General features: G+C 61.9%; 2 protein-coding genes across 2 annotated transcripts; both read right to left on the reverse strand.

The window, feature by feature from the left end:
• Positions 1–78: 78 nt before the first annotated feature.
• Positions 79–4244, reverse strand: NDUFB7 (NADH:ubiquinone oxidoreductase subunit B7). Its single transcript, XM_077787772.1, has 3 exons — positions 4116–4244; positions 1945–2113; positions 79–1018 (listed from the first exon to the last, which is right to left on the reverse strand). The coding sequence occupies exons 1-3, from the start codon at positions 4225–4227 to the stop codon at positions 919–921; spliced, it is 381 nt and encodes a 126-aa protein (XP_077643898.1). The 5' UTR covers positions 4228–4244; the 3' UTR covers positions 79–918.
• A 2620-nt stretch (positions 4245–6864) lies between these two features.
• Positions 6865–7713, reverse strand: TRAPPC5 (trafficking protein particle complex subunit 5). Its single transcript, XM_021552675.3, has one exon. It carries the CDS (start codon positions 7707–7709, stop codon positions 7143–7145), a length of 567 nt encoding a protein of 188 aa, XP_021408350.2. The 5' UTR covers positions 7710–7713; the 3' UTR covers positions 6865–7142.
• Between the last annotated feature and the right edge of the window lie 3323 nt (positions 7714–11036).

The following is an 11036-nucleotide window of genomic DNA, read 5'->3' on the forward strand; positions in this document are numbered from 1 at the left end:
GTCACTCGGGGGTCCTCGTGTCACCGTCACCGCGGTGTCACTCGGGGGTCCTCGTGTCACCGTCACCGCGGTGTCACCGGTGTCACTCGGGGCTTTATTGAGCAGGGGGGCTCGTGTCACCGTCACCGCGGTGTCACTCGGGGGTCCTCGTGTCACCGTCACCGCGGTGTCACCAGTGTCACTCGTTGTCACCGGGTGTCACTCGGGGCTTTATTGAGCGGGGGTCTCATGTCACCATCACCGCGGTGTCACCGGTGTCACTCGGGGCTTTATTGAGCGGGAGTCTTCATGTCACCGTCACTGCGGTGTCACTCGGGGGTCCTCATGTCACTGTCACCACGGTGTCACTGGTGTCACCAGTGTCACTCTGTGTCACCGGTGTCACTTGGGGCTTTATTGTGCGGGGGTCCTTGTGTCACTGTCACCGCAGTGTCACCGGTGTCACTCGGGGGTCCTCGTGTCATTGTCACTGCGGTGTCACCGGGTGTCACTTGATGTCACTCTGTCACTGGGTGTCACTCGGGGGCTTTATTGAGCGGGGGTCCTTGTGTCACCGTCACCGCAGTGTCACTCGGTGTCACCACAGTGTCCCCAGTGTCACTCGGGGTCACCACGGTGTCCTCAGTGTCACTCAGGTGTCACCGTGGTGTTCTGGGTGTCACCCAGTGTCACTCAGTGTTGCTGGGTGTCACCCAGTGTCACTCGCTGTTCCTGCAGTGTCACCAGGTGTCACTGGGTGTCACCGGGTGTCCCTCGCTGTCCCCGTCACCGTCCCCGCGGTGTCACCGGGTGTCACTGGGTGTCACCGGGTGTCCCTCGCTGTCACTCGCTGTCCCCGTCACCGTCCCCGTGGTGTCACCGGGTGTCCCTCGCTGTCACTTGCTGCCCCTGTCACCGTCCCCGTGGTGTCACCGGGTGTCACTCGCTGTCCCCGTCACCGTCCCCGCGCCGTCTCAGCCGTTGTTGCCGCAGCCGCAGGCGCCGCTCGCGCTCGAACTCCTTCATGCGCATCACGTAGCTGGGGACACGGGGGACACGTGTGTCACCGTGTGACACCATGGGACACCACTGTGTCACCGTATGTCACCACTGTGTGACACCATGGGACCCCACTGTGTCCCTGTGTCACTCATTGTGTCACTGTGTGTCACCACCATGTCCCTGTGTCACTGTCGCCATCTCCACGGTGTCACCGTGTGTCACCACCGTGTCCCTGTGTCACCGTGTGTCACCACAGTGCTCCTGTGTCACTCATTGTCACCACGTCTCACCATGTGTCACCACACGTCACCACGTGTCACTGTGTCACCGTGTAACTGCGCGTCACCACCGTGTCACCACCGTGTCACTGTGTCACCCTGCCACGGTGTCGCCATGTGTCACCATGTCACTGTGTCATGGTCACTGTGTGTCACCGTGTCACCGTGTCATTGTCACGGTGTGTCACTGTGTCATTGTCACCACAGCCACCGCGGGGTCACAGGCGGGTGGGGGCGGCACCGGGGTGGCCGTGGTGTCCCCGTCACCCCCCGGCACGTCCCCAGTGTCCCTGTGTCCCCCCCTGATGTCCCCAATGTCCCCAGTGTCCCCATGATGTCCCCAATGTCCCCAGTGTCCCCAGTGTCCCCAATGTCCCCAATGTCCCCACTGTCCCCATTGTCCCCAATCCCCCCAATGTCCCCAATGTCCCCAGTGTCCCCAATATCCCCAATATCCCCAGTGTCCCCAATGTCCCCACTGTCCCCAATGTCCCCACTGTCCCCAATGTCCCCAATATCCCCAGTGTCCCCAATATCCCCAGTGTCCCCAAATGTCCCCATGTCCCCAATGTCCCCATGATGTCCCCACTGTCCCCATTGTCCCCAATCCCCCCAATGTCCCCAATGTCCCCAGTGTCCCCATGTCCCCAATCCCCCCAGTGTCCCCATGTCCCCGTGTCCTTACTCCTCGTGCTGGCAGCCGTCCCAGGCGTGGCGCAGCGCGTGGCACCGCCATGGCACGGGGAAGTTGTCGCGCTGGCAGCGCAGCAGCCGCAGCAGGTGGTGCCCACAGAAGTCGCGCTGCTCCAGCGGCACGCGGGCCTGCGCCAGCTGCGCCGCCGAGGCCACCATGGCTGTGACAGGGGACAAAAAGGGACAAAGGGACAGAGGGGACAGTGAGGGACACTCAGGGACAGAGGGGACACTCAGGGACAGAGGGGACACAGGCCTGCGCCAGCTGCACCACCGAGGCCACCATGGCTGTCACCAAAAGGGACAAAAAGGGACAGAGGGGACACTCAGGGACAGAGGGGACACCCAGGGACAGAGGGGACACAGGCCTGTGCCAGCTGCACCGCCGAGGCCACCATGGCTGTGACAGGGGACAAAAAGGGACAAAGGGACAGTCAGGGACAGAGGGGACACCCAGGGACAGAGGGGACACTCAGGGACAGAGGGAACACTCAGGGACACGCAGGCCTGCGCCAGCTCCGCCGCTGAGGCCACCATGGCTGTGACAGGGGACAAAAAGGGACACTCAGGGACAGAGGGGACACAGGCCTGCACCAGCTGCACCGCCGAGGCCACCATGGCTGTCACCAAAAGGGACAAAAAGGGACAGAGGGGACAGTGAGGGACACTCAGGGACAGAGGGGACAAAGGGACAGTGAAGGACAGAGGGGACACTTGAGGAGAGAAGGGACAGAGAGGACACAGACATTTGGGGACACTCAGGGACACGCGGGCCTGCGCCAGCTGTGCTGCCGAGGCCACCATGGCTGTGACAGTGGACAAAAAGGGACAGTCAGGGACACTCAGGGACAGAGGGGACACGCAGCCCTGTGCCAGCTGTGCTGCTGAGGCCACCGTGGCTGTGACACGGGGCACAAAAAGGGACAGAGGGGACAATGAGGGACAGAGGGGACACTCAGGGACAGAGGGGACACAGGCCTGCGCCAGCTGCGCCGCCGAGGCCACCATGGCTGTCACCAAAAGGGACAAAAAGGGACAAAGGGACAGTGAGGGACACTCAGGGACAGAGGGGACAAAGGGACAGTGAAGGACAGAGGGGACACTTGAGGAGAGAAGGGACAGAGAGGACACAGACATTTGGGGACACTCAGGGACACGCGGCCCTGCGCCAGCTGCGCCGCCGAGGCCACCATGGCTGTGACATGGGGGACAAAAAGGGACAGAGGGGACAGTGAGGGACACTCAGGGACAGAGGGGACACGCGGACCTGTGCCACCATGGCTGTGACATGGAGAACAAAGGGACAGTCTGGGACAGAGGGGACACTCAGCCTTGTGCCAGCTGTGCCACCGAGGCCACCGCAGCTGTGACAGGGGACAAAGGGACAGTCAGGGACAGAGGGGACATGCGGCCCTGTGCCAGCTGTGCCACCGAGGCCACCATGGCTGTCACCAAAAGGGACAAAAAGGGACAAAGGGACACTTGGCGACAGAGGGGACACTTGGGGACAGAGAAGACACTCAAGGACACTCAGGGACACTGAGGAACACTCAGGGACACTCGGGGACACTCAAGGACACTTGGGGACACCCAGGGAACACTTGGGGACCCCCAGGGACACTCGGGGACACCCAGGGAACACTTGGGGACCCTCGGGGACACTCAACGACACTTGGGGACCCCCAGGGACACTCGGGGTGGCAACTGCAGAGACAGCGACACACGGGTGGCACCTGGGGACACGCGGCGGGGGAGGGGACAGGGGAGGGGACACCGGAGGGGACAGGGGGTGGCACCGACGGGGGGAGGGAGGGGCGCTGCGGGAGGTCACCGGGGTCACGCGAGGGCGGGGACGCCCCAAAGCCACCGCGCCCCGCCATCCCCGTGTCCCCTCCCGTGTCCCCTCCCATGTCCCCGTGTCCCCTCCGGTGTCCCCGTCTCCCCTCCCGTGTCCCCTCCCGGTGTCCCCTCCCTGTCCCCGTGTCCCCTCCCGGTGTCCCCGTGTCCCCTCCCGGTGTCCCCTCCCTGTCCCCGAGTCCCCTCCCGTGTCCCTCCCGTGTCCCCTCCCGTGTCCCCTCCCGTGTCCCTCCCGTGTCCCCTCCCGGTGTCCCCTCCCGTGTCCCCTCCCTGTCCCCGTGTCCCCGGCGCTGTCCCCGCACTGACCGCGCGGCTGGCGGCGCGGCAGGCCCAGCTCGGCGGGGAAGGACGGCATGCGCAGCGGGTCGGGCTCGGCCTCGGCGTCCCACAGGTAGCGGCGGCCCAGGTGAGCGCCCATGGCGGCGGCGGGACGGCGGCGCCGGAAGCGGAAGTGGCGGGGCGGCGGAAGCGGAAGTGGCGGAGGAGCTGCGGAGGGTGTGAGGGGGGAGCTGTCAGAGCGCCCCCTGGCGGAGGGGAGGAGCAGAAAGGAGCGCCACGAAAACGCAAAAAAACGGGGGAAAAAAAATATAAAACGAAACAAAACAAAAAAGCAGCCAAAAACTCCTCAAACAAACAAAATACCAAATTTAAAAAATTAAATTAAAAAAAAAAAACGCAAAAAAAGCTGCCATCAAAAAAACCTAAAAAAGTCCCAAAAACGACAAAGAAACATCAGAATCAACCAAAACTCGTCCAAAAATACCCCAAAAAACCCTAAAAAAAGCCCCAAAAACAACAATATAAAACACCCCAAGCCAATCAACCAAAATACACCCAAAAATACCCCAAAAAACCCTAAAAAAGACCCAAAACCAATAAAAAACATCCCAAACCAACCAAAACTCATCCAAAAATACCCCAAAAACCCCTAAAAAAGCCCCCAAACCAACAATTAAAAACCACCCCAAACCGATCAACCAAAACACATTCAAAAATGCCCAAAAAACCCTAAAAAAGCCCCCAAAACAACAATAAAAAATACCCCAAACCAACCAACCAAAACTCATCCAAAAATACCCCAAAAAACCCTAAAAAAAGCCCCAAAACCCAGCCAACCAAAAACATCAAAAAACCCCTAAAAAACCCAGAACCAAAAAAGCCCCCCAAAAAACCCAAAAAAACCAAATAAAACCAAAAAAAACCCAAAAAACCCCCAAAAAAGCACAAAAATCCCACAAAAAAACCCAAACAACGAAATAAAACCCAAAAAAACAAACAAAAAAAAAACAAAAAAAAAGAACAAAAAACCACAAAAAAACAAAAAAAACCAAATAAAAACCAGAAAAAAACAAAAAAAAAGAATCTGTAAAAAAGAACAAAAAACCCACCAAGAAAAAACAAAAAAAAAACCCAAATAAACCCCCCAAAAAAACCCCAAAAAAGAACAAAAAACCCACCCAAAAAAACCCCCAAAAAAACCCAAAAAAACCCCAAATTAAAAAAAAAAAAACAAAAAAAGAACAAAAACCCCACAAAAAAACCCAAAACCCCCAGATATTAAAAAAAAAACCAAACAAAAAAACAAACAAAAACCAAAAAAACATCAAGGCCACCCCGATGTCCCCAAGGCCACCCCAAAATGTCCCCAAGGCGAAGAAGAGCCGAGGCCACGGGAGGGACAAAGACGTTTATGGTGACACCGATGTCCCCAAGGCCACCCTGGGGACAGTGAGGGACACGGGACTGTGATGTCCCCAAGGCCACCTTGTCACATGTGGTGACACTGGATGTGGCCCTGAGGGAGGTGACAATGTCCTCTGGTGGCCTCGTCACACACGGTGACACCGAGCAGGGACACGGAGGACATCCTGCGAGGGATGGCGAGTGACACACGGCCAGGCTGTCCCCATCCCTGTCCCTGTCCCGTGTCCCTGTCCCATGTCCCTGTCCCATGTCCCCGTGTGACACGTCCCTGTCCCTCTCCAGGCTGTCCCCACCCCGTGTCCCCATGTCCCCCCGCGTCTCATCGCCCCTCCAGGCTCTTGTCCCCGTGTCCCCATGTCCCCGCCACCCCTCCAGCCTGTCCCCACCCCTTGTCACCATGTCCCCAACCTTTTCCAGCCTGTCCCCACCCCATGTCCCCTCATCTCCATGTCCCCACCCATTTCCAGGCCGCGTCCCAGTGCCCCTCCAGGCTCTTGTCCCTGTGTCCCCATGTCCCCACTCTTTTCCAACCTGTCCCCACCCCGTGTCCCCATGTCCCTGTGTCTCATCACCCCTCCAGGCTCTTGTCCCCGTGTCCCCACGCCCTGTCCCCATGTCCCCCCCCTTTTCCAGCCTGTCCCCACCCCATGTCCCCTTCTCCCCGTGCCTCATCGCCCCTCCAGGCTCTTGTCCCCATGTCCCCACCCTTTTCCAGGCTGTCCCCAGCCTGTGTCCCCGTGTCCCCACCCGTTTCCAGGCTTCGTCTCAATGCCCCTCCAGGCTCTTGTCCCAATGTCCCCACCCTGTGTCCCCATGTCCCCACCCCATGTCCTCGTGTCCCCAACCCTTTTCCAGCCCCTGTCTCATCACCCCTCCAGGCTCTTGTCCCTGTGTCCCCATGTCCCCACCCTTTTCCAGCCTGTCCCCACCCCGTGTCCTTCTCCCCGCGTCTCATCGCCCCTCCAGGCTCTTGTCCCCATGTCCCCACTCTTTTCCAACCTGTCCCCACCCTGTGTCCCCCTGTCCCCCCACGTCTCATCGCCCCTCCAGGCTCTTGTCCCTGTGTCCCCGTGTCCCCACCCCATGTCCCCATGTCCCCCGGCGCCTCATCGCCCTCCAGGCTCTTGTCCCTGTGTCCCCATGTCCCCACCCTTTTCCAGCCTGTCCCCTTCTCCCCGCGCCTCATCGCCCCTCCAGGCTCTTGTCCCCATGTCCCCACCCTTTTCCAGCCTGTCCCCATGTCCCCGTGCCCCTCCAGCCTGTCCCCACCCTTTTCCAGCCTGTCCCCACCCCGTGTCCCCATGTCCCCACATCTCATCGCCCCTCCAGGCTCTTGTCCCCATGTCTCCCCCCTTTTCCAGCCTGTCCCCACCCCGTGTCCCCTTCTCCCCGCGTCTCATCGCCCCTCCAGGCTCTTGTGCCCATGTCCCCCCCCTTTTCCAGCCTGTCCCCACCCTGTGTCCCCATGTCCCCACGTCTCATCGCCCCTCCAGGCTCTTGTGCCCATGTCCCCACCCTTTTCCAGCCTGTCCCCACCCCGTGTCCCCATGTCCCCATGTCTCATCGCCCCTCCAGGCTCTTGTCCCCATGTCCCCACCCTTTTCCAGCCTGTCCCCTTCTCCCCGCGCCTCATCGCCCCTCCAGGCTCTTGTCGCGGGCGATGACGGCCTCGTCGAACTTGATCATGAGGGTGGTGCCCTTGTGCCAGTGGGCGCTGACGCGGGCGGGGAAGCCGGCGGCGCCCAGCACGGCCTCCAGCAGGCCGGCGGCGAAGGCGGCGCAGTTCAGGGAGCTGTTCTCGCGCGGCACCGACACGAAGGTGTTCACCAGCGGCTCCCGCTCGATCACGTAAAACGTGCGCTCGTCGTCGTTGGCCTGCTCCAGCTTGTCGGCCTCGCGCCCGAACAGCGCCCGCCACAGCGGCCCCTTGACGAACAGCAGCACCCCCAGCACCTTGGTCTCGCGCCTCCCGGGCCTCTCGCGGGCCACCAGAGCGTCCAGGGCCCGCAGCCCCACGTGCTGGCCCAGCTGGGCCAGCCGGGCCTGCAGCTCGGCCACCGAGGCCACGCGGCGCTGGCAGTACTGCACCAGCTCCGAGAAGAGCAGCGCGAAGGCGGCCAGGGAGAGCTCGGAGCGCGGCCGGCCCAGCGCCCGCTCCAGCACCGGGGACTTGCCGCGGGTGAAACGGGAGTCCATGGCGGCCTGGGGGGGACAGGAGGGGACACGGGGGTCAGGGGGACACAGGAGACACGGGGGACATGGATGGGACACGGGGGATTTTGGGGATTTTGGGCAGGGAGAGCTCGGAGTGCAGCCGGCCCAGCGCCCGCTCCAGCACCGGGGACTTGCCGCGGGTGAAACGGGAGTCCATGGCGGCCTGGGGGGGACAGGAGGGGACACGGGGGTCAGGGGGCCACGGGGGATTTTGGGGATTTTGGGGATTTTGGGCAGGGAGAGCTCGGAGCGCGGCCGGCCCAGCGCCCGCTCCAGCACCGGGGACTTGCCGCGGGTGAAACGGGAGTCCATGGCGGCCTGGGGTGGACAGGAGGGGACACGGGGGTCAGGGGGACACGGGGGGACATTGGGGGACACCAAGGATTTTGGGCCAGCCCAGCGCCCGCTCCAGCACCAGGGACTTGCCGCGGGTGAAACGGGAGTCCGTGGCGGCCTGGGGGGAGGTTTGAGGGGGATTGAAGGAGCTGAGGGGGTTTTGGGAGGGTCTGAGGGGGTTTAGGGAGGGTCTGAGGGGGTTTTGAGAGAGTTTAGAGAGGGTTTGGGGAGGGTCTGAGGGGGTTTGAGAGAGTTTAGAGAGGGTTTTGGGAGGGTCTGAGGGGGTTTGAGAGAGTTTAGAGAGGGTTTTGGGAGGGTCTGAGGGGGTTTGAGAGACTTTAGAGAGGGTTTTGGGAGGGTCTGAGGGGGTTTGAGAGAGTTTAGAGAGGGTTTTGGGAGGGTCTGAGGGAGTTTTGGGAGGGTCTGAGGGGGTTTGAGAGAGTTTAGAGAGGGTTTTGGGAGGGTCTGAGGGGGTTTTGGGAGGGTCTGAGGGGGTTTTGGGAGGGTCTGAGGGGGTTTGAGAGAGTTTAGAGAGGGTTTTGGGAGGGTCTGAGGGGGTTTTGGGAGGGTCTGAGGGGGTTTTGGGAGGGTCTGAGGGGGTTTGAGAGAGTTTAGAGAGGGTTTTGGGAGGGTCTGAGGGGGTTTTGGGAAGGTCTGAGGGGGTTTGAGAGAGTTTAGAGAGGGTTTTGGGAGGGATCTGAGGGAGTTTTGGGAGGGTCTGAGGGGGTTTAGGAAGGGTCTCAGGGGGTTTAAGGAGGGTTTTGGGGGGGTCTGGGGGAGTTCTGGTGAGGCCTGAGGGTTTTAGGAAAGGTCTGAGGGATCTGAGGGGGTTTAGGGAGGGTCTGAGGAGGTTTAAGGAGGGTCTGGGGGAATCTGGGGGGGTTTAGGGAGGGTCTGAGAGGGATTTGAGGGGGTTTTGAGAGGGTCTCAAGGGTTTAAGGCATGTCTGGAGGGATCTGAGGGAATTTTGGGGAGGCCTGAGGGGGTTTAGGAAGGGTCTCAGGGGGTTTAAGGAGGGTTTTGGGGGGTCTGGGGGAGTTCTGGTGAGGCCTGAGGGGTTTAGGAAAGGTCTGAGGGATTTGAGGGCGTTTAGGAAGGGTCTGAGGAGGTTTAAGGAGGGTCTGGGGGAACCTGGGGGGATTTAGGGAGGGTCTGAGGGGGTTTAGGGAGGGTCCGAGAGGGATTTGAGGGGGTTTTGAGAGGGTCTCAAGGGTTTAAGGCATGTCTGGAAGGATCTGAGGGAATTTTGGGGAGGCCTGAGGGGGTTTAGGAAGGGTCTCAGGGGGTTTAAGGAGGGGTTTGGGGGGTCTGGGGGAGTTCTGGTGAGGCCTGAGGGGTTTAGGAAAGGTCTGAGGGATCTGAGGGGGTTTAGGAAGGGTCTGAGGAGGTTTAAGGAGGGTCTGGGGGTTTAGGCAGGGTCTGGGGGGGGATTTGGGGAGGGTCTGAGGGGGTTTTGGAAGGGTCTGAGGGGGTCTGAGGGTGTTTGGGGAAGGTGTTGGGGGGTCTCTGATGGGACCCGGGTATTTGGGGGGGGTCTCTGAGGTGTCCCGGGTATTTAGGGGGGGTCCCTGAGGGGTCCCGGGTATTTGGGGGGGTCCCGGGGGGTCTCTGACGGGTCCCGGGTATTTGGGGGGGGTCCCTGAGGGGTCCCGGGTATTTGGGGGGTCTCAGGGTTCCCGGGCATTTGGGGGGGTCCCGGGGGGTCGCTGAGGGGTCCCGGGTATTTGGGGGGGTCCCGGGGGGGTCTCTGAGGGGTCCCGGGTATCTGGGGGGGGTCCCGGGGGGTCTCTGAGGGGTCCCGGGTATTTGGGGGGGGTCTCTGACGGGTCCCGGGTATTTGGGGGGGTCTCAGGGTTCCCGGGCATTTGGGGGGGTCCCGGGGGGTCTCTGAGGGGTCCCGGGTATTGGGGGGGGTCCCGGGGGGTCTCTGACGGGTCCCGGGTATTTAGGGGGGGTCCCTGAGGGGTCCCGGGTATTGGGGGGGGTCCCGGGGGGTCTCTGACGGGTCCCGGGTATTTGGGGGGGGGTCCCTGAGGGGTCCCGGGTATTGGGGGGGGTCCCGGGGGTCTCTGAGGGGTCCCGGCCCCTCCGCAGCGCTGGGGCGGCGCGGGCCCGCGGCAGCGCCCTGAGGAGCAGCGGGAGGCGGCGGGACGGGCCCGGGAGCACAGAGGGAGGGACGGGAGGGACGGGAGCCCCAAAAACCCTCCCGGGACCCCCCCGGGACCCCCGGGACCGACCTGGCAGCCACCGGCCCGCTCTGCCGTAAAGCGCCGCCGGACGCCGCAAAGCGCCGCGAGGCGGCCGCAAAGCGCGGCGGGGGGCGGGGCTGGGTGTGTGACCACGCCCCTTCCATGGCAGGCCACGCCCATCTCCGCGAGACCACGCCCCTCGCCAGCTTCTCAATGAGGCCACGCCCCTTACCCGTGGGGCCACGCCCCCGGGACACGGGGGGGACATTGGGGGGGACACGGGGGGACACGGGGGGATATTTGGGGACAGTGGGGACATTTGGGGACACTGGGGACACTGAGGGGATTGGGGACATTGGGGACACTGGAGACAGTGGGGACACTGGGGGGATTTGGGACATTGGGGACATTGGGGACACTGGGGACATTTGGGGACACTGGGGACACTGGGGACATTGGGGACATTGGGGACATTGGGGACACTGGGGACATTTGGGGACATTGGGGACACTGGGGACACTGGGGACACTGGGGACACTGGGGACATTGGGGACACTGGGGATACTGGGGGATTGGGGACATCAGGGACATTGGGCACATGGGGACATTGGGGACATTGGGGACACTGGGGACACGGGGGACATTGGGGACATTGGGGACATTGGAGACACGGGGGGACATAGGAGACAGTGGGGACATCGGAGACATTGGGGACACTGGGGACACTGGGGGGATTGGGGACATTGGGGACACTGGGGACACGGGGGACATTGGGGACACTGGG

This window comes from Lonchura striata, chromosome 21 (genome assembly GCF_046129695.1).
Source record: "Lonchura striata isolate bLonStr1 chromosome 21, bLonStr1.mat, whole genome shotgun sequence".
Taxonomy (NCBI): domain Eukaryota; kingdom Metazoa; phylum Chordata; class Aves; order Passeriformes; family Estrildidae; genus Lonchura; species Lonchura striata.